Source organism: Lipophrys pholis, assembly GCF_963383615.2.
Source record: "Lipophrys pholis genome assembly, chromosome: 9".
NCBI lineage: Eukaryota > Metazoa > Chordata > Actinopteri > Blenniiformes > Blenniidae > Lipophrys > Lipophrys pholis.
Genome location: NC_137639.1, coordinates 15950657 through 15972325, shown reverse-complemented (window position 1 = coordinate 15972325; position 21669 = coordinate 15950657). Strand labels below are relative to the sequence as shown.

Genomic DNA, 21669 nt, shown 5'->3' with positions numbered 1-21669 from the left:
CACAATGACTGGATTAATGATGTTAAGATAGTATTGGGTTGTCACTGTATCATTCACAAAATTTAGGGCAGTTCTGTATTGATGAGACACTCCTGCCGACACTATGACACCTCCACCACCAAAAGCTTTTCTGATGTTCAACGCTTTCCTTGATGTATGTATGTATGTATGTATGTATGTATGGATGGATGGATGGATGGATGGATGGATGTATGTATGTATGTATGTATGTATGTATGTATGTATGTATGTATGTATGTATGTATGTATGTATGTATGTATGTATGTATGTATGTATGTATGTATGTATGTATGTATGTATGTATGTATGTATGTATGTATGGACAACTATTGTTTGATAACTTAAAAGACAATAGAAAAGAACAAAGCAATGAACTTTTAAAGTCCCGTCCTAAAGTGATATTATACAGACTGATACTCACACAGTGTACATGCAACTTGGTGTCATGTTTCCAGAAAGTGCTAGGAAATACAAACGTGTATTCATACAAAAACACTCTGCTGTTCGGTCAACCACAATTCCAGTTATGCCTTCAGCTCCTTAATGTCTGCCCTGAAAGCAAAACAAACATACTGGAGTACTAACATCCATCAGTAAAGAAAAGTAGTTTGGCAGCTCCAATAGGGTTTTTCACAGGAGTGACTCATAATTTTCACAGTGAGAAAATATATTCAAAGGAGTGGAATCGAGCAGGTATCAACACATATTTGATTGTTGATACGACATCCGTGGCTTTTGCTTTTCACGGTATTCATCAGCTTTGAGTTCAGCGAGATCGCACGAGAGCGGACTTCAGGATAAACACTCAGCAGATTGCACATTCTACTTTATTATGTTGATGCTATAACTTTTTAACCACTAACCCCATCTATTCATATTGTCTCACAGACACTTTTATCTGTATTTAAAGATTAAACACAAGCCTGTCTGTGCAGGCGGCTCTGGTGTGATGGGAGTGGTACGAACTGGAGTCAGTAGGCTTTGCTCCTCCCATGCTCCCCCCTCACTCCCACTCTAAGTTGTGTTAGGGTGCACCACTCATGTTACTGTCGGCTAGTCTCTCTCAAGAGTCCATATCGCTCTCGCTCACTGCACACTTCATTGCTCTCTCCTTTCCTTTGCTGCTACCCCATTTCCTGCTCTGTTTCCTCATCTCTCCTTGAGAGACATCTCACTCCCACTCCCAAGCAGGATCTGCTGCCAATCCCTTCAAGGTAAGCAACATATGTACTACCTTTTTCTCCAGTGCTTTTATTTGTCTTATCAAACCAGCATAAAGACAACCATTGCATGTGACAACAGTGTAACTTACCACATATAAGGGCAGTTTCATTGTATTACTGTGTTGTAATGTTACAGTCTGCTTGATGCGTTTGTTTGCACTTTAGTCCATGCCTCGCCTGAGGACCAGTCCCCACAAGCAACGGGAAGAAATTGTGCAAACATCGCTTGAATGAGTCATATGAGGATGTGTTTATGGGGTGAAAAAACATGGCTATGTTTGCAAAGTATTACTTCAACTGGTTAAGTGTTGTTGAAGACTACAAGGTTCTGGTGTGCAATGTAGGACAACATTCCAATAATCAACTTCACTCAAAAAAAATTTCACCTGCCTTTTCAATGTCATTTTGAAACTGCACAACATCAGATTCATAGAAATTAATTAAAAAAAACAAAGACTGTCAAAACTTGCCTGTGAATGAATGGCACAAAATTACTTTTATGATAAGTGAAGAATGTCTGGAATCATTCTCACGTATTTCCATATATATATATATATATATATATATATATATTTTTTTTTTTTTTTTTTCCTTAACTAGATTTGACGCTGCTGCCACTGAATCCACTCACACTCACTGGCACTTCACCAAAGCTGCTTGGACACTGACCAGATGAGCCAGATGAGCCAAACCAGCCAGTAGAGCCAGAGATTAATGAGCTCCCGTCTCTTTGTTTTTAGATTTCTATCCTATATGATTGATGAATATTTGTATTTAAATCATAGTACAACAGGTGGACTACAGTCTGTTGTTGCCATAATTTGTCTATGATAAATGTGAAAAAAACAAAACTTTTTCGGCCTTTGGCAGGCTCATGCAATCTGATACCACAGTCACATAGTGAGTAAACATGAGCCAAACAGATAAAGAGAAGCTTTGATCCATTTTCATTATTTTGACTCCTCTTGGCTCAAAATCCCAAACTTTTTATTTCTTTGAGTGGTGGACAAAATAAATAAAAAGATAGAGGACTTAAATGCACTGGGAATTCAAACCCATCAGAATTATCTTGCTTAAAAGCAGGTCGATACACGTGCAACAATATAAGCAAGCAAAGGTCCCGAGACGATGCATCAGTAAAAATCAGAACTGCAAGAAGAATCAACCGCGATGTAGCAAGAAGAAATCCTAAGGAGGGCAGACAAACCCATCACAGTGGTGGAAAATTAAATGGAAACAATTAATAGATTAGAAATTGTCAGGGTTGTGTAGGGTGGACCCAAACGCGGACTCAGCCAGTTCCGTGAAAAAAACAGGTTTATTGAAAACAAAGTCCAGGGAACACGAGGAGACGCAGGGGACACAAGGGTGATGAGACCAGAAGAGCGACGGGCTGACCAGAGGCAAGACAAGTAGCGAGGAGACATGACATGCTGACGAGACGATCCGACAAGGACAACAGAGGGAGAGGAGTTTAAATACACAAGGAAGGGGTGGACGCAAGTGGAACATTGTTTAATTGGAAACATGAGGTGAGAAACACAGAGGCAGACACAGAGACCTGACAGAAATGATGATAACCTTGGCCAATTAGGAGGGAGGGTTGTGGTTCTTGTCAATAATCTGATGTGGATAAAGGAAGACAAACTATATCAGGGATAAGAGTAGAATTTCAACTATGTTACACACGTGTCTGTTGTGTGTTAAGTCGACATAAGGGGACATCTGTCAGAAACATCAGGCATGCTTGTTGACATGCTTTGTAATCACAGCTTCCAACACTTTTGAAGTACTTGTTTCCTCTGTGTTTCCAGTGGAAACTTCCAAGAGCTCAACTTAAAGGATTGTCAAGTGATATGATTTCAGTGTTACAGTGAGCAGCTCTAGCAGGAGTCAAATAATTATCCTTGGTTTTCAAACTGTTTTGGAACAGGAAACACTTTAATAGATACCAAATAAAGTGGGTGAAAGAAGAAGAGCGGTGGATCTCTTTAGTCTACAAAGTGAGTAGACAAAGTGATAATGACACCTCAGAAGAGGCTGAGACTGTACTTACAAATATGTCAGGTTGACTGACATCAGACTGTCATTAGAGTGATGCAATGATGGCAAGCCAGGGCTTGAGGCACGTCGTGATGCTGCAGTTTTATTTTAGAACACCTTCACAGAGCAACAAGAGAACAAACATTTAAACGTCATACATCTGAAGAGGAAAAAACATTAAAATGGTCATGGTCATGGTCATGGTCATGGTCATGGTCATGGTGTGTGTGTGTGTGTGTGTGTGTGTGTGTGTGTGTGTGTGTGTGTGTGTGTGTGTGTGTGTGTGTGTGTGTGTGTGTGTGTGTGTGTGTGTGTGTGTGTGTGTGTGTGTGTGTGTGTGTGTGTGTGTGTGTGTGTTACAATTAAGGAGACTGAAATCTAATGACACTTATATTGTCTTTTTGAGGTGAAATAAATTCAGGCTCATGAGAAGAATCATTCAATTTGTGGGTAGAGACATGTTTTCAGTTTGGATATGGCAAGGGTTCAGGTAAGGTTGGAAGGCAGGCTGCATTTCTGACTTTAACAGTTTGCTTTATCTGTTTAAGACAAGTCACTTAAATGTCATCAGAAAGCATGTTCAGTGTATGTATATAGTATGTATATAGGGGGCCAGCATGAAGTGGTGAGGAGATCCGGATCTTTGATGGAAACCACATGCGTGTCTTCCCAATACAATGTGAATCACCCAAACATTGCCTTGGAAGGTTTTTTTTTTCTTTTTTCTTTCTTTTCTTTTTTCAGTTTAATACCACCCACACATTGACATGGAATGTCAATGTGTGGGTGCATGTGTGTGTGTATGCATGTGACACTTGTATGGATTTGTGTGTGTGTTTCTGTGTGTGTACAGCCAAGGAGCCACATCTCATGTTCAAGTGTTTGCATGTGACCTCTAATTGCAACCATCCTGTGCGTCTTTGTGATGACATAACATAACCAGCACTGTTGATCATCAATGAGTATAAACAGACCAAATGGAACAGTTTCAGTCCCACCTTAATTACAAACCATCAAACTTGACTGATTAAGTGTTTCTAATGTTGAAAGATTTTCCCCAGCTTGCAACTTGGCAAGACGTAAAGTAGGATTGAGTATCGCAATGCATATTCCTCTCTCTTGATGGATAGTTCAGCATCCAGTGGGATTAACATAGACAATGCACCATCTAGCTTTTTGAGAAAAGTACTGTTTATAGCACCAAGATGTTCTTCTGGCCTCTTCTCACTTCTTAAATGACAATTCGAATGACAAATCGATCCTACCTGGCGAAGCAAGTGTTGTCAGGAAACAACAGATTTCATCTTTCGTGGCTATGCAGTCCTGTATCTGACTGAGTTGTTGTCTTTCGATGGAGTTAAAGAGAGCTCATACAAAGTTGGTTTGGTGGATTGTTCTTTTAACAAGGATGAATGTCACCAATGTTACATTTTTCTGTAGCAGGATGTGAATCTTTAATTAATAGCTGCCTTCATTTCCAGTTATCACCGACCAGTTGGCACAGAAAAAGTTGTTTCCCACCCCTCCTTAGAAAACAGCTTCAACTCTGAGTTGTTCTTGACCTTTGCCAATAAAGTGCTTTCATGAGTTACGTATTTCCACAGAATTCAAACAGGAATTAATTCAACATTTGGACTTGACCATGTGAAGACATTCTCTAGACTGTTGCCTTCTATTCTCAATATGTGTAATAGACCAAGTATGTTTTTGTTCAACTAGATTCTAATTACCTCCTTTTTCGACATGGGGGGATAAAAGAGACTATGATAACTTACAGGCAATGTCCAATGGAGTCACATAGTTTTTGTGCACTGCAATGTTTACGAGTGCAGTGCACACTAACTTGTGAGTCCTATGTTTTCATAAAAATAGTCATGTGTGAGTCTTATAAAGCACATATTTCTAGGAGACTCAAAGTGCTTTACATTGTATTATTCATTCACTCCATACTCGATGGTGGTAAGCTACGTATGTAGCCACAGCTGCCCCGGGGTAGACTGACGGAGACGAGGCTGCCAAGGTGTGCCATCGGCGCCTCCGATCACCACCAACCACTCACTCTCACACTACATTCACTCAAGCTTCCTGCGTTCCCTCACTGTCTCCCATCCAGGTACTGACCAGGCCCTACCTCGCTTAGCTTCCAAGATCTGACGGGGACCGGGACTCCACAAGGCGGTATGGCCTATTCATCAGAGTGTGTTTTCCTTGACCTAACTGTTTGATGTGCAGAGTCAACCAGCTTGATAGTGCTGCCAGTGCTTTTGTAAATACAGATTGCTGTTATTGTTCTTCATCACTTCTCAAACTTCTAACATGTCAATACTTTGAGAGGTGAAAAGCTCTTAGTGAAAACCACACTTCTTGGGTAGACCGATGAGGCCAGCCCCAAACCCTGAATGTCTTTCTTTGAGTGAATGAGTGAATGAGTGAATGAGTGACTCGACTGAATGCTTTGCAACTGCATTTTCGAAATAAACAGCCGTGTTGCAAATTAAAAGCCCGACAGTCTTCCACATTGTCTAACTATTTACACAATGCTCAATATCATGCCCACAGGAAATGGCTTCCAAACAGAAAATGGGTTACAAGTGTCGAATAGCCTCAGTCTTTCTTCTTCTGTTGGCCAGCATCGCTGCCCTTGTTGCAGTTGCTGTCATCCAAGACACCCGGAAAACTAAAGAGTACGGCATGCAGGTGAAAACATACAGACACGTGCACAAATGTCCTTTGACTCAGAGATAAACATGGAGGCACTTACACATTCTAAAAACTGATAATGGGGAAAAAAAAAAGATTGAAAATGTATAATTATTAAAAAGTAGCATGTTTCATCATTTGGCTTAGTGATATCCCGTGTTGGGAATAATGTGTTATAAATAAATGCATCACTTGTCATTTTATTGGGATTCTATAGTTTGTTATGCAGGTAAAAACAAAGGTTGAGCTGTCTCTCATGCTCACAGATCAGATTGTTGGAAAATAGCACTATGCAAAGCTATGTCTGTGGAAGAGCTGCTCTATTATTATTCTAATAAACTCCTGTTTACTGGAGGAGATGTGCCATAGTAATCCTCTGTCATCCTTACATACAGCAAACATGTAAATGATGTGTTTCTTATACCTGTGATACAATAAAAGCCCTAAAAGATTTATCTAACATCCAGTTCATAGAACATCTTCCTCCAAGTAACAGTTCTAACCAAAACTTCATGGGTGAGATGAACCCACACAATGACGACAGCTATGGTAGTGAGCCAAAGCAGCACAAACACATTACATGACTACTACAATATTGACAAAGGCTTAACTGTGGGAGACAAATACAAGTGAAAAATGAACTTCCCTGAGTGTGTATTTAATTTTCCGAAGTGTTTAATCAACTAATACTACAATGTGCAACAGTTACTTACACAACACTGGTGATGAGTGATGAGCCACGAGCGCTCTTTTGTAACTGGTCGGAGCAACAACAGCCTCTCTGCAGTTCAGTGCCCCTACAACAAATTACAATAGCATCATTTTGGGATGTTATTGATGAGAGCAGGTCAATCTGATTAAAATGTGTTCCTGTGACATGATATCTTCTCTTTTTGTTATATTTCAGTATGGCATAGTGATAGACTCGGGTTCATCTCGTTCCAATGTGTACGTGTATGAGTGGCCGGGGGATAAGCAGAATGAAACTGGAGTAGTAAAAGAACTGATGAACTGCAAAGTTAATGGTAAACAATTGTCTCCAAAATGTCTCAGAAATCTTCACAGCTGCCTACTTGAGGGTATGATATTAGCTTTGTTTTGTGCCCACAGGTACTCCCATCTCAGAAATGAAAGTTGACCGCCAGAAAGATGCTGAAACTTGGGAAGGATTCAGAATATGCATGAAGGAAGTCAGCAATATTATTCCAGCTGAGAAACATCGTACCACCATTCTCTTTCTGGGGTCTACTGCAGGAATGAGATTGCTACAGTAAGAAAGCTTTAGGAATTTTACTTAGCTTCATCACTGTATGAAACAAACTAATCTAAGTGAAATCAGACAGCATCCGCATTAGAAACATAACGATACTTATATATTATCATATTAAACAAATGCTGTTTTTTGCGACAAATAGAAGAACAGTTGATTCATGAATTAGTGATTGAATACATAAAATAAATAGATGAAATAAACCAGAGGTTTTGTGGCCCTCAAGGGTTTGGTCCCCAGTGTAGTAATCTTATGTGCCTGGTTTATTAAATCTGCCATTTTGTTTCCCCTCCAAGCACAATGAGTCCCCAGGAAGCCTCAGCAGTAACAACATGTTTGGACTACAGGCCGGGGGCCAAAGTCAGGAGCTCAGAGAAGCACTGATGCTGGGAAGTTCAATGTGGGGTTTTCTCACAGTAGTGGACATACAGGAGATGATTCAAAAAGCGAATAGAATTAATATAACCGGTCGACTGCTTCGGTTTTATAAAGCGCTATGCTCACTGTTGTGCATTCATTTTTGTATCGTCCTCTGTCTCTGGGTCACAGGGTCTATTTCACATTATTTTATTCATTTATTTTTCTTACTTGTGTTTCTGCAACATAAAGTCATTTTTGTTTCTGTTCTAACACCAAACTTCCTCTACAACCACTAACCTCACTCTCCTTCTACTATGCTATAAGGGAGAAAAATGAACAAAAGGCCAATGAAGTTCTGGCAAGTCTCAGTGAATACCTGGGTTCACTGCCCTTCATGTTCCAAAATGCCTCCATCATCAGTGGTCAGGAAGAAGGACTGTACGGATGGATCACTGTCAACTACCTGATGGGAAACTTGATCGAAGTAAGACAACATTCTAATTTGGCTTTGTCAGAAAAATAATGGCATGTCGCGCGGAGTACCTAAATGATTATGATTAATACAACCTCACAATCACACTGGACAAAATGCATGAAAAAAGAATAAGGATTATTACAGAATTAGAGTAGCTCCAGGGTAAGTCTGTTCGACCTGTGACCTGTTAGATCTGATCTATCCTTCTATCAAATAAAAAAAAAAAAAGAAAAATGACAAAGAAGGCCCCCAAACCACTGATCAGCCGCAAAATGAAGAAACAGTTACATTTTAGCACACAGACGGTCTCTTCACTTCTCTAACACTTCCAGATTTTACGCTGCTGGCACTAAGCGCAATCTAAACACTGTTTGGTAAATTACCTCCAATTGTCCATCTTGTATAGCACTTTGTTTAATTTAGGTTTGCAGCCGATCACGCCACAATTCAAAACAGAGCAAACAAAGACAATCCCACATACTCTCACACCCCAAGACAATTTCGATGCACCCGGTAGCCTTACATACATGTTTTTGGACTGTGAGATGAGCTGGGAGTACATGGAAGAAAAACCTACCAACAGGGAGAACATGCAAACTCCACACACAGAGACCAGATACACCATTGTGTGGCTTTGTTAAATTACATAACATAAAATAACAATCTATACACAATTTGTATTTAAACATTCTAATTTGTTTTTACATTACAGTGAATTTGTGTATTAAGGGGATCTTTTCCTCCCCCTTTCTTATTTAACTGACCCGTTTTCATCATCTTTGCAGGAAAACCTGTGGAACAAGTATGTACACCCAGAAGGATCGGAGACGGTTGGTTCCATGGATCTTGGTGGAGCATCTACACAGATTGCCTTTGCAATCCCAGAGGATCAGAACGGGAGCGACTACATGCCTATCAAATTGTATGGTTATAATTACATCGTCTACACACACAGTTACCTCTGCTATGGCAAAAATGAGGCTGAGAAGAAGGTGCTGGATAAGATTGTTCAGGTTTGTATATCTATACAGAACCCCCCCCTCAACACACACACACACACACACCCCATATATGAAAATATATGTATTTCTGCATACATACGCAAGCCAAAGTCCATTAATGCCCAGTTAAGAATTCTATTAGTGAACTGCCATCCCTCACTAGCAAACAGGCGAAGGGAAACCAGCCCAGGATGCATTATGTCATTAAGAATATTGATTGAACTATAAATGTTGTCAGACAAGCCTGTGATGCATTATTTCTGGTAGCTGACTACTTCAATCTGAGCTTAAAAGTAATTCTCGATGAAGAAATATGCGAAGCTGAGAGAACATATAATGGGCATTAACTAGCTGTGGCGTCCCAGTAAGAAGGAATCAACTTTTTACATTTTTATCTGTCAAAGAATTTGGAAGTGGTAATGTTGCCTGTAACTCTGACATGTTATCTCATTTACCATGACTCTTCCTGTTCCTCCCCTGCAGGGATCATCTGACCCGGCCTACATAGAGAACCCCTGCTACCCTGAAGGTTTCAATATTACAATGAAGGCCTCGTCGATTTACGACACAGAATGCACAAAGAAACCAAAAAACTACAACCCAGATCAAGAGTTCTTCCTGATCGGCACCCCCAACTCTGACGTCTGCGGAGACATAGTAAAGTCCATATTTGACTTCAAGACTTGTTCGTCATCACAGTGCGGCTTCAACGGCGTCGAGCAGCCGCCAGTCAACGGAAATTTTATGGTAACACAAGGAAAATGTAAGACAAGCAAGGATCCAAGACACAATACAATGTTTTTGTTTGTGCTTTTCTCCTCAGGCCTATGCTGGATTTTACTTCACTGCCAGGGCTGTGCTTAACGAAGGCGGAGCAGACTTTAATGACTTCAACGCCTCAGTTCGGACTTTCTGTCACACACACTGGGCAACGGTAAGTTGGTCCAAATGTTGGCGCCTAAAGAATTTCACACCATTAAAGGTTCAGTTTGTAAAGTGTAATTCATGCCTCGGTTATAGATTGGGCTGAATTGAGCCACATTTACATCCAAATGTTCTTCACCCGATACTGTCGTTTCTTTCTTTTTTGGGGGGTTGGGAGATGCCGTGTTCCTGACTGGTTAAAGTCAGTAAATAATAAACAAGCTGTTACCACTGTATTTTAGCCAAGACCTTGAGCTTTTTTTGTTTCAACGTTACCCCAAGCTGCATCTTTGCATGACTAAATACACCACCTAGTGGTTTAAATGTATACTGCAAGAATAAACAGGCTAAAGCAGGTTGGAAAACTTGCTGTCAAGATAGTTTTGATCCGAGATGTGAAGTGAAGTCTAGACTATACCATGATAAATTCCTGTCTTTTTGTTTCTATTAAATAACATAACGTTGCCATTTTATCATTGTTCTCATAATCAAAGGCTAAACTGTTGTTTGTTTCTCTTCACTTCAGCTGAAAATACAAAAGAAGCAGATATCTGACAGATACCTCAGGACTTACTGCTTCGCAGCACACTATGTCTTCACTTTGCTGGCTGACGGATACAAATTTGATGAAGAGACCTGGAAAAATATAATCTTTTCAAAAGAGGTTAGTTTTACAAGGCAATAAAAGAGCCAACAATCTTAATTCACATTTCTCTCTGGAAACTTCTTACTTCTTATTTCTTACATCATGTTGAATCATTTCTGGTGTAAATTCAGAAAGTTATTCACAGTTTTTGTGATTGGAGTCCCTGTAACTGAGCTGTTACCGAGCACTGGCGTGTAGAGACAGAACGACATTCAAGGGTATGAAATGAGGCCACCCACTCGGCCCTAAAAATTGATGGCTGACATACAAATCATCTGTTGGCAAAAAGTCCGAAAGCCAGAATGAAAGGCATGCAATGTATTTTTTTTCCACAAAGGAACTCCCTGAGCAGAGGGGGATTCCTCATGTGTGGCTCTCGTTACATTTCTCATGCCTCAATAAGAAAGATAGCAGCGCCCAGAAAAGGCGCTCACTGCAATCACTCTTTCCTAATTGTACATAATTTGGCCTTTGGACTTGATACAAAGCTGCTCCTCAACAGCTTTCCAACAAAATGGTTAGTATTGTTTGACTGCAGCTTTCAGCGTCTGCTCGGTTCCTGTGAAAGCAGCTTCAAATGTCACGCTGGGTTATTTACAGGGATTTTCTTTGAGTGTTATGACTCATCTTTTGCCCCGGAGCTCCAATTGTACAACTTCATGACAGGACTGCTCCATATTTCTAACTTCTCCAGACATGCAAAGGGATGTCCTGGCAGTTTGTGGCATGGAAAATATTCAGTGTGTGCACAATGTGTGTGTATGCACGCTAAACGACATTCTCTTGTTCTCCTCAGGTAAAATCAACCAATATAGGCTGGAGCTTGGGCTACATGCTCAGCATGTCCAACATGCTCCCGTCTGAGGTGAAAGAAATAGCCCCCATGACAAATGTCGTCTTCGCTGGCCTCATCTTTCTATTCTCAGCTTTAACCATCATGACTGTTGTTTTTGTTTTCATCGTCCTCATTCGCGCCTGCTACTGAGTGTGGACGTCGCAAAGTCAAAGGTCGCCCTTTGTGAGCAGCAAGTGGCTGGGAATCACTATGAAAGCATGTTCAGGCACATATTTCTTAAAGTACTGATGGAAATGTGTCTTTTTTTTCTTCTTCGGCATGAGCCATTAACTGCCTTCTATCTCAGAAACTAGTGACAGATTTGACATTTGAGCTACATTCAGATTTAACATTGGAAAAAGTACAGGCATGATTCAAAACTCTACAATACAGTGGGAGAGTTTGTCTAATTCAAACGGTCAAACTTCCATATTTTTTGGGATTTGTGCTATAAAAAAAAAATTGGGTCTTTCTTTTGTTTTTTTTAATCTTGATCATTTTAGGTTATAATTGAAAGAGAATCCAAAATACACTATCTCGATATATCTGTTAATATTTATGAGTTTTTCCTGTTTTCTAATGTGATTCCATTATTTTGAATTACTAAATTTGAATGATTCATTTTTCTATGATATTCAAGTTTTTTGAGATGCACATGTAAAATACACATCTTTTTCACGAGTCGCACATGCCCATGTGCTTGTAGTGGCGTAATCAGAAATGTTTCTTTTTAATCTCAAAATTGAGATTCTACTGTATACGTGAATTCACTCAAGCGCTCACATGCGTCCGAAGCATGAGTTGTTTACTCACCAAGTGATTATGTTTTTCTCCATGCATTATACATGTAATAACGACAGAATGCATCTTTCATGTGGTGTCATCTGACCCGTGAACTCATTTGGTTCATAACACTTGTTTTTAATGACACGTCCCCTCTTCTTTGTTATGACTGTGTGGTCTAAATACACGGTGAAGTAACTCGCATTATTCGACTAGAACAAACTGTAATGAGCCTGTATAGTCGACTGATTATTAACTGGCCACATTGTGTGATTTTAGTGGGAAGGCTTTCATACAAGGCAGAGCACTCCGGGATAAATAGCGGCTATTCAATTGAATAATGTCCGTATTTTACTTGAGAAAACGGCACCAGAGGATGAAATATGCCGTCAACATTGGTCATCCTCGCACAAACTATTTTCAGAGACAGTATTGTCCCATGTCAGATCAAATACATGAAGCATGAATAAAGAACAACCAACTTCAGGCCCACCATACTCATTATTGACTCCCTTGTAATGTCTCAGTTATTTCAGTTTTGAAAATTTTGCAGAAACCGCTGAAGTACATTCCAGGAAAAGCTTTGGCCAAAAAGGGAGATAAAGTCGAACTTCTAAATATAACCTAAATGTAAAAGTTTACAAATACACTGCACAGACAGTGCTCAGGTTTAAGAACATTTTTTATTGTTTACCACAGACTAATCTGCTTTGCTTATGATTATTGTAGTTTACCTTCAGATGGACTAAAGTGCTGCTCGAATCTCGGAAACCGGGTCACCAGAGAGCTTCAGGGGAAGAAATTGTTTTCCCACACTATTTAAAAAAGAAAAAAAAAGCAGGGTTGAATTATACATTCCCGTATGAGCCAACTAGAAACAGAAAACAAAAAAGGCATGAGAATGATTGCTCACTTTTATGTATGTGTTTGTGTGTTGTTGTTTTTTTTTTACTTTCTCCTTACAGCACACTCAATTAAAGAAATGTTTTCAATGATGCTGATGTCAATGTCATGGTGAAATCTATGCACGGGTGTTTGATACACTGACTGTACCCATCTCTTCAAATAAAGTTATACACTGACTGCATCATGTGTTGCTTGTTGATCTCACAGATACATTTCCCTGAGCGCAGCTTGTTTTTAATTTGATGCTAAAATCACACGTGCATACTTCTTCAAATCTGCTCTATTAATTAGTGGAGGTATTATGGAAGAACAAACCTGCCCGTTTGAATAGGAATGTTTCTTTTATCTGTGTCAGTTGGCCAACTTGAATTTCTCTGGAGACATGTTAAAAACAAACCAAAAAAAAAAAGAAGCCCCACAGCCCCCCCCCCATCTCAAATCAAACCAGTGGCGCCCTCTAGTGGGGAAAAGTGGCAGCTGCAGAATATTCATGGATGAACATGGACGTTTAGATTTTTTTATTGAAAGTTTTGTCTAAAAAGAAAAAGAAAAAAAAAAAAATTCAAACGAAAGACATATTTCAAACTACAGCAATATCCACTGGTTCTACAGACACTCTCGAAATCACAAATTTGAAAGACATGGGAGGCATGTGACCAAGCAAATAAAAAAATAGCATCATCAAAGTTATTTCTGTTGCATCTTCTTTTACACACCTGTACAAAAAAAAGATCTCATAAATAGTACTTTTGTTCTTGCTTTCTCTACTCTTTCTCTCTCCTCTCAATAATTTATTTTTCCACTAGAGGTTTGTTGAATCTGTGTTAATTTTGGTTGAACCAGACTCTTTCCATGTCCGCCTCTTCCTGCCCGCCCATTAGCTCCTGCTCCTTGGTGGAGGGTCGGTGTGCGAAGTGGGTACATGAGGGTGGGACCCCAGAAACAGTGCAAGCCAGCTAGAGTCCATGTAGAGTTTTTTATTTTGTTATTGTCTGCTAAAGACATGAGCTCACGTGTTCTCTGGCCTCAAATGGTCTGTTACTGTTATTTATTCTGGAGGTTGCGCCTCTTCCACAGACCCCCCTCCCCCCTAACACCAGACAGCCTCAATCCTCAATACTGAAAAGTGTATAGCAGCTCACACATCATAATCAATTCTCAGAAAAAGACCCCCGAAGATAAAGGTAATAAAGTAAAGCACACAAAAAAAAGAATCTCCTCATCATTTTTAGGAGATGATTCATAAGCAGAAATGATTTTTGTTTAACAGAAATGCCCTTTCCTTACACACACATCATTAACCTGCTCACATTTTCAGTGGCATGTGTTTGGCAAGACAGCGACATAAAGCATGTTTGTTGGACCGAGACTTCGCATTTCAACATCTGATGATTCCGTCTAAACATTTCTGGAAGCAGTCATTGTGAGTTACAGCATCTCAGCATCTACAGGTGCATTTTAAAACATTAGAATATCATTCAGTAATCTTTATCAGTTATTTCTACACTTTTAAAACATTTCATTGTGGTAATTATAGCCTTGAATTATTTTTTTTTTTAAATTTTATTTCACGTGTCAATATTTCCTTAAAAATAAAAAAAAAAAACATAAAAATTTGACTGTCCTTCCATCCACACTGTAGATCAGGAGTGTCAAACATAAGGCCCGTGAGCCAAAAACGGCCAGCAGCATGACACTGTAAATTGTGAAAATTACAAATGAAACATGAAGAACTTTTCCAACACTAAACTGAAACCAAGAGCTGATGTGCAGGTAGCATCGCTGTTGCAGTGAAAGCTTACAAAACTTTATTGCTCGCGGAATAGCATTAAATTATAAATGGATTTCATTTAAAAAGCACTTTTCTACCTCTTGAGCAGTCCCCAAAGTACTGTACGCCGTTAATCACATTCACCCATTCACACACGCCAATGGAGGCGGCCGCCATGCAGGGAGCTCAGTCCGTCCGTTGAGAGCAGTTTCAGGGTCTTGCTCAAGGACCCTTTGACATGAGGACCAACGGGGACTCAAACTTGCGACCTTCTGATTCAAACTTGCGACCTTCTGATTGAGAGACGGCCCGCTCCACCAAACGAGAGGGTGACTTTTTGAAAAACATGCAGACTGAAAGTGTTTAGAATTCAACTTGTACTTCTTTAATTGAATACAAAGAAAACATTAAGACAGAATCGTTGTACTGGTTCATCCCCATTGAGCTCGAGCTGGGCTGCATGTGGCCCCACAGAGAGAAACAACCTCTCGCACCCGCACTCACACGTGTTTTCAGTTGCTTTGAATGAAATATCTTCCCACCGTATTCTAATGGTTTGCGACGCACCTGTACGATGTGAGGTCAGCCAATGCAGCCTGAGAGGATGTAACTCATGGGAACTAGATGCAAGCGTAAGAGAAGTCTCCAGTCTTAAAGTATTCCTCGAGGTGGCGGACCCTTCAGTCCATCATGACTTCAGATCACTCTTGGCCACACAATATTAAAAAAACAAAAAAAAACAAAAAAACCAAAACAACCTATCTCGTCTGGTCGAGGCAATTGTGTTGAAGACGTCCTGCATGTTCTCATTCACCGATAAAATCATCTCACGCAACCAAACAGCATGACAGGCAGGGAAAAGATCCCGGTTGGGAAAGGGAAAAAATTAAAAACAACAACAACAACAACAAAAAAAAAAAAAGAAGCAAGACGAGGAAGATCTCTTCACAACCTAGTTTCTTCATCTTTGGTATAAAATCTGCCACCTGGAGGCTGCGTTTGTTCAACAGTTAAGAAATACTCAAGAAACTGTCAACAGTTTTACTAAAACTATTGCTTTTTGCACATTTAAAAATCCTAGCGGTTTTTCTGCTTCTTCTTTTGTTGAAGTCAGAAATGTTCCTTTTTTTTTTTTTCCCGTTACTTTTTGCAGTGAGACAAGCAAAGCAGACAAAGCAAACATCTTTTTTTTTTTTTTTTTAAAACACTGCAGTAAAAAAAAAAAAATCAACAACCCAATAGAACAGAAAATTACAAATGTGGTGGAGAAAAATCAAAGTTTGTCCCATGATTATACTCAACTGCATTTTCCAGGAAGCAGTGGATTGGCCGTTTCAAAAAAGTCGCATTAAAGATGATTTTTTTATTTCTTTTTTTCCCTAATCACTCAACATCAGCTGCACTGCACCACATAATTTAAAAATCATCTTTAAACAAATACAACCTAATTCATTTTCATCCTGTACAGATAGCTTTGTAGATCTCGTGTCTCTGAAGCTCTCAGAAACACAAAGAATCTCTCAGATCGTTCAACCACACCTTTTTTTTTCTTTTTTTTTACTTTTTCTTTTATATTCACCACTATGGAAACTTTGTTTTTCCCAAAGTTTGAGAAAATTAAGGCAATAAAGATTTACGAAAACACTGATACTCTAGAAAACTACTCAAATAATAAAAAGAATGAAAATAATGTAGCTTAATATCAAAGGAAGACAGCCTGTTGTTTTTTTGTTTTTTTTTCATCTTGACTTTTCTTCCTTCTTTTTTTTCGATATAAAAGTCTGAAAATCTACCTGCACATTCAAATGTTCTTCTTTTTTCCTTTTTCTTTTCTCTTTTAACTGTACAGTTGGTTTCTGTCTTTTTCTGTTGGAGGCAAAGTCCAGTCTGAAGGTGAAAAATGATGAACTCAAAGTTGCAGACTGTGATTGTTTTCATTGTCCTCTCGTTCAGCAAACCATTGGGTTTTTTTTTCTTCTGTCGCTCTGCCTCAAACAGGTAAGAAAAAAGATTTTTTTTTCGTCTTCTTTTTTTTTTTTTTTTTTTCCTCCCGTCTTTTATTTGGTGCCTGTGCACAGTGGAAGCATTCTCTCCTCGGTCTTGTCCACATCGCCTCGGTTTGTGTGTCCTTGTTTCATTTTGATTCTGTCCGTGTCTCCAGTGCCTCAGTGCAGTCCTTCTGAAGGCAATGCAGCAAAGATTTCCTACCGATCTTGTTATCTGAAAGAGACAGAAAAGTCAGTGGAGAAAAAAAAATGAAAAAAAAACAAGAGGATGAGTGAGGAAACCACGGACAATGTCACTCGTTTCTGAAGCAGGCACAGCGGCTTTTGTGAGACCACCTCGTGAAAGAGAAACCACCAGCAGGTTATCTCAAAAGGCAGGGAAAACACAGGCCGCGGACGTAGCACATAAAGTAAAGCGTGACACAGCATTTTTGACTGCAGGCCTCCGTAGATACTACACATGTGTGCACACACAAGATTAGACTGATCTGGGGAAAAGAAAAGAAACGAAGAAAAAGATAAGCATCCTGACACAGGACTGCTTTGATTACAAATGCAGAGCTGAAGCCGAGAGGAATATGTCGTATTGACAATGTGGACGGCTCCCTGTCAGAAGGCGACAGAGATGAATCACGTCTAAAGTGACAAATGAAACTCCTGAAGTACATTTTAACAGAAAATCTGAAGAATCAAAACAAGCAAATGCAAAGTAGGAAATCTCTCCCTCACTCACTGTTCAACCTCATTTTATGTAGTATGTAGGGAGCTCAATGTCAAAATAACAAGTAACTAAACTAATGCGCTGTTGTGTTTCGTTCTTCATGCCGGGGGCACCAGGATTAGATTTTCACATGTCAAACATGACAAAGCTCTGCCAGTGTTCGGCTGTTTTGGCAAAGCAGATATCAGTGCGCAATAAAAAGTACAATAGACTAAAAGCTGCACAATATTGGGCAAACATGGGATGTGTGATTATTGCGACAATGGCATGATTTGCAATAATAACACTTAAATAGACCATATGAATGTCTATGTGTTCTGAGATGTGTTGTTTCAAATAACAGTGCTCTTTCTCTTGCCTCCCGCTGTGACTGCGCCTGGCTTTTTTTTGTAATCTTTTGTCCCGATTCAATCACATGTGCGTCAGCAGTTCCCATCAGCAGCATTTCACAAGCGTTAAGGATCGTCTGTGGAGTTTATGGTGCACGTATGCTAAATTAAACGCAGAAGCATCTAAGAGGCATTTGGCGGAAATTTTTTTTTGATTTTCTGCATGAATAGTCATTTAAACACCATATAATACCTATGATATATTACATTTACAGGCCTTGCTAAATTATGGTATTTTGTACTAATAAAGGCAGAACTTTGACCTGTGTATTACTGCATTTTAGCATAAAAAATGGTTTTTACTAGGAACAGGCAACTTTAAACCCTGCGAGAGCAACATAAATGTCGTCCTCATTCTATCCTGTCAAATTTTAACAAAGTACAACTCGACTGGTATTATTGTTACTGATTTTATGAAAATGTCCAACTCATATCAAGTTAAAATCCCTTTTAATAATTTCTGCAATGACTGTTGCAATAATTTTTGGAAATTGGCTTACAAGTGGCATCTTCTTATCAACATTAAAGCAAGTGTAAAGAGAAGCCAAAGTGATGGCAGGAAAAACGTGTTTTAATGACTTAATGGACACCTGATATTAGAAAATACTGTCAGTGAGAAAGATCTGCTGTATTTGAAGAAGGAGAAATGGGACAAATGGTGGCATATTTAAGTTATCACCGAGCTGTCCTATAAAGTGTTGCTTACTCTCAATATCCCACTTGGGCATCTATCACCCTTTCCATCTGGTTTCCAATGTCACAAGAGCTGAAATTTCTGCTTTTCTAAATGTGACGCGGTAGAATTAAGACCGGCAGCGTGGTAAATCACTAGAACTGTGCAGCAATAATCTCTTATCTCTGCGCTGGCTCTACATGGAAATTGTGTTTAGTGTACTTACTTAGTCTGCTGGTAAGAGTAGGCTGTGGCATGATCTGCTGCGTTCTCCACTGTTAAAGGCTGCTGCCCGCTGGCGTCCTGCGAGGAGGGGGCAGCTGTCTGCGGAGATTGGTCTGTCACCACGCCCTGAAACAGACACACAAATCACTATAAGGGTCCATGTGGAATGAGGAAATGGTGAAATATAGATTATTGCATACCGAGCAGCTTACCAAATAGAAAAATGACATTAGTTACAGGCTCACTTGCTGCAGGGAAGCTCTGTTTCATTCCTGATGCTAATTCTGGGAAGAACTTGTGAAACAGTTGGTCTGGCCTGGTGGAGTTTAGCATGAATCAATCCTCTCTCTGCCACAGCATAAAGAGACACTGCAGGACTTTTCTTTACTTTGACGTATAAGCAGGCTGTCACTCTGCGTGATGGCGTCTACGAGCATCTGATTTCCAAGTAAATATTGGGTATGATTCTTTGTTTATCACACATTTATGACATTTCTGAGGCTCTCTTTACAATGGAAGAGCCAGCAAACACACTGCAAGGGAACTACAAACACTGGTTTTCATCCTTACATCCACTGTGATGGCAGAGGCAGGCACTGCAGTGTACTGGGGAATGTAGGTTCCTTGCATAGGAGCAGCCGCTGCAGCAGGCATGTACTGCAGAGAGAGGAAGGAGGAGCAAAGGCAGTAATATAATAGAGGCACGAACAATATGTCCTCCAGAGTCCCTGGATTAAAAGTGCTATCTAAGAGGAGTGCACTCTCACAGCTGAAAGCAACCAGGTTGTGACGAAGCAAGTGGGAAAACACGGGCGGTTTGTGTGATTGCTCTTTTAAATGCATCAAAAAACATGTTCGAAAATATTATTGGGTGTTTTGTAATTTTGCTATGTGTGTGTTTTTTTTGTTTTTTTTCGCTCTGTGAAGGTCAAAGACATCTCCCCTGGCTGAATACATGAGCTATATTACAAGTGAAATGATGAACACGTATGCACGTGGAGAAAGCTGAGCTGGCAGAGGCTGACAGGGGGGACTCACAGCGCCTGTAGGGCCCAGGGACAGGTGGTTCATCTGCTGGGTGAGAGGTGCCATTACACTGGAGGGGTGGAGAGACAAACTGGGCTCTATGGCCGCGGCTGGGGTGATCACAGCGCCCTGAGGCGTGAGAAAAAGAGACACAGTCGCAGACAGGTTATAGCTACTAACAGTTACTTCCAACTGTTACATACGAGACAAACGCACAGTGCAGGTCCCGAGGAAAGAGAAAAAAACCAGGAGTGAAATAATTAAAGTGAATCAAGAGAGGTATGAAGGAAGCTTGAAGAGGAAGAAATGTGGTAACGGAAAGAAGAAGCAGATGGACAAAGAAGGCAATGACCGTGAATGAAAAGAGAACGTTTTATACCTCAAAATTGAGCTATGGGGAAAGTAGAAGGAGGAATCCTACATTTTCTACACTGGAAGAATTAATATTACTGTTGACGACATCTCTCGTGTGTTATACTCGCTATAACTTTGAGGGGAGGCATCTTGCCTTAACGTCAACCAGCGCGCTGGAAATAGTTACTCAAAAGCAATGTTACAATTCTCACAAACATGTCGGTCTTTACCGGTTCGGTTGGTTCACAAACGCTATGCAACATAGTTACCAAACAAAACAGGCATTGTTAAGTGAGAGCTTGTGACGATCTAATTTTTGAACAGAGAAAACCAGTTTGGAAGTTATACTAACAAATTCCTCTGCAGTGGCTCGGCTTCACATCAAACCTACAGAAACTACTCTCACCGATGTCTTGTTAAGAAAAATAAATATATGTACAGTATATGCATGTATCAGTACACAGTCTTTAGTGTGGTAAATATAAATTTTCATCGCAAAAAAAAAAATTATTAAATTAAATCCCATAAGATGTTATAACCCCAGAATGCTGAGTTGCACATTGTTGTGAAATTTCCAACTGAATTTATAGTATTTTGCTGTGAGACTCCACTCTGTGGTGAGATGAGTGTGGAACTTGAAAAGAGTCTGACTATAGTTTGAAGGCTGGACAAAAAGGGCATCTCAGGAGCAAGGACAGAGGGCCGACCAAAATAAAAAAAAAATAAAAAAAAACCCAAAAAACAATTGCAGCCAAATACAGCTTTTGCTCACAACGTGAAACTCAGGTGATGGATCACCTTTCTGCACGACAATGACCTGAAGCGTACAGCCAAGACAATGCTGGAGTGGATTCAGGACAAGTTTTTGACTGATCTTCAGAGACGCACAGCCAGAGCCCAGATTTAAAGCCCATAAAACATTTGTGGGGAGGCCTGAAGTTGGCAGCTCACTCAATCTTTCCAAACGAAGTCGCAGAGCTTCAGATGATCTGCAGCGAAAAAATAAATTAAAAAAATGGGCTAAACAGTCCAAAGCCAGGTGTGAGAAACTGGTGAGTCTCCTTACCCAGGAAAAGTCAAACCTGTGTGTGCACGTGTGTATATGTGTGTATGTGTGTGTGTGTGTGTGTGCGCAAGTTTTTTTTTCTCCTGTTTTAGTTAAAAACAAATTGCATTTACAACACATTAAATCACCCAAAATCTAAACTTTCCTCTGTTATTTTGTTTCGTTAATGTTCAATTAAATGTATTTTTTTTTTATTATTAAAATTCAATTTACTGACTTTCTGTCTGCGTGAGTGGTTTGATGAAGAGCA

General features: G+C 39.8%; 2 protein-coding genes across 3 annotated transcripts in view; one reads left to right on the top strand and one right to left on the bottom strand.

Annotated features, from left to right (window-relative positions):
* Positions 1-1033: 1033 nt before the first annotated feature.
* entpd3 (ectonucleoside triphosphate diphosphohydrolase 3) lies at positions 1034-13368 on the top strand. The gene is made up of 11 exons (XM_080470776.1): positions 1034-1236; positions 5402-5466; positions 5848-5985; positions 6896-7013; positions 7099-7258; positions 7943-8102; positions 8879-9106; positions 9578-9841; positions 9918-10028; positions 10545-10682; positions 11461-13368. The coding sequence occupies exons 3-11, from the start codon at positions 5851-5853 to the stop codon at positions 11647-11649; spliced, it is 1503 nt and encodes a 500-aa protein (XP_080326902.1). The 5' UTR covers positions 1034-1236; positions 5402-5466; positions 5848-5850; the 3' UTR covers positions 11650-13368.
* Positions 13369-16160: 2792 nt separating this feature from the next.
* LOC308114564 (RNA-binding motif, single-stranded-interacting protein 3-like) overlaps positions 16161-21669 on the bottom strand; it is a 120752-nt gene continuing 115243 nt past the window's right edge. For both annotated transcript variants that reach the window (XM_080471554.1, XM_080471555.1), the window contains 4 exons: positions 20012-20128; positions 19544-19630; positions 18975-19099; positions 16161-17179 (listed from right to left, as the gene is read on the bottom strand). In XM_080471554.1, coding sequence (XP_080327680.1) covers positions 17176-17179; positions 18975-19099; positions 19544-19630; positions 20012-20128 — 333 coding nt within the window. In that variant the 3' untranslated portion in view covers positions 16161-17175. The remainder of the gene's footprint in view (positions 17180-18974; positions 19100-19543; positions 19631-20011; positions 20129-21669) is intronic.

Coding starts and splice junctions, on each gene's coding strand:
- entpd3 (XM_080470776.1), top strand. CDS start 5,851: ATGGCTTCCAAACAGAAAATGGGTTACAAGTGTCGAATAGCCTCAGTC. Junction 7,014..7,098: donor GATGAACTGCAAAGTTAATG/GTAAACAATTGT, acceptor TTGTGCCCACAG/GTACTCCCATCTCAGAAATG. Junction 10,029..10,544: donor GTCACACACACTGGGCAACG/GTAAGTTGGTCC, acceptor TCTTCACTTCAG/CTGAAAATACAAAAGAAGCA.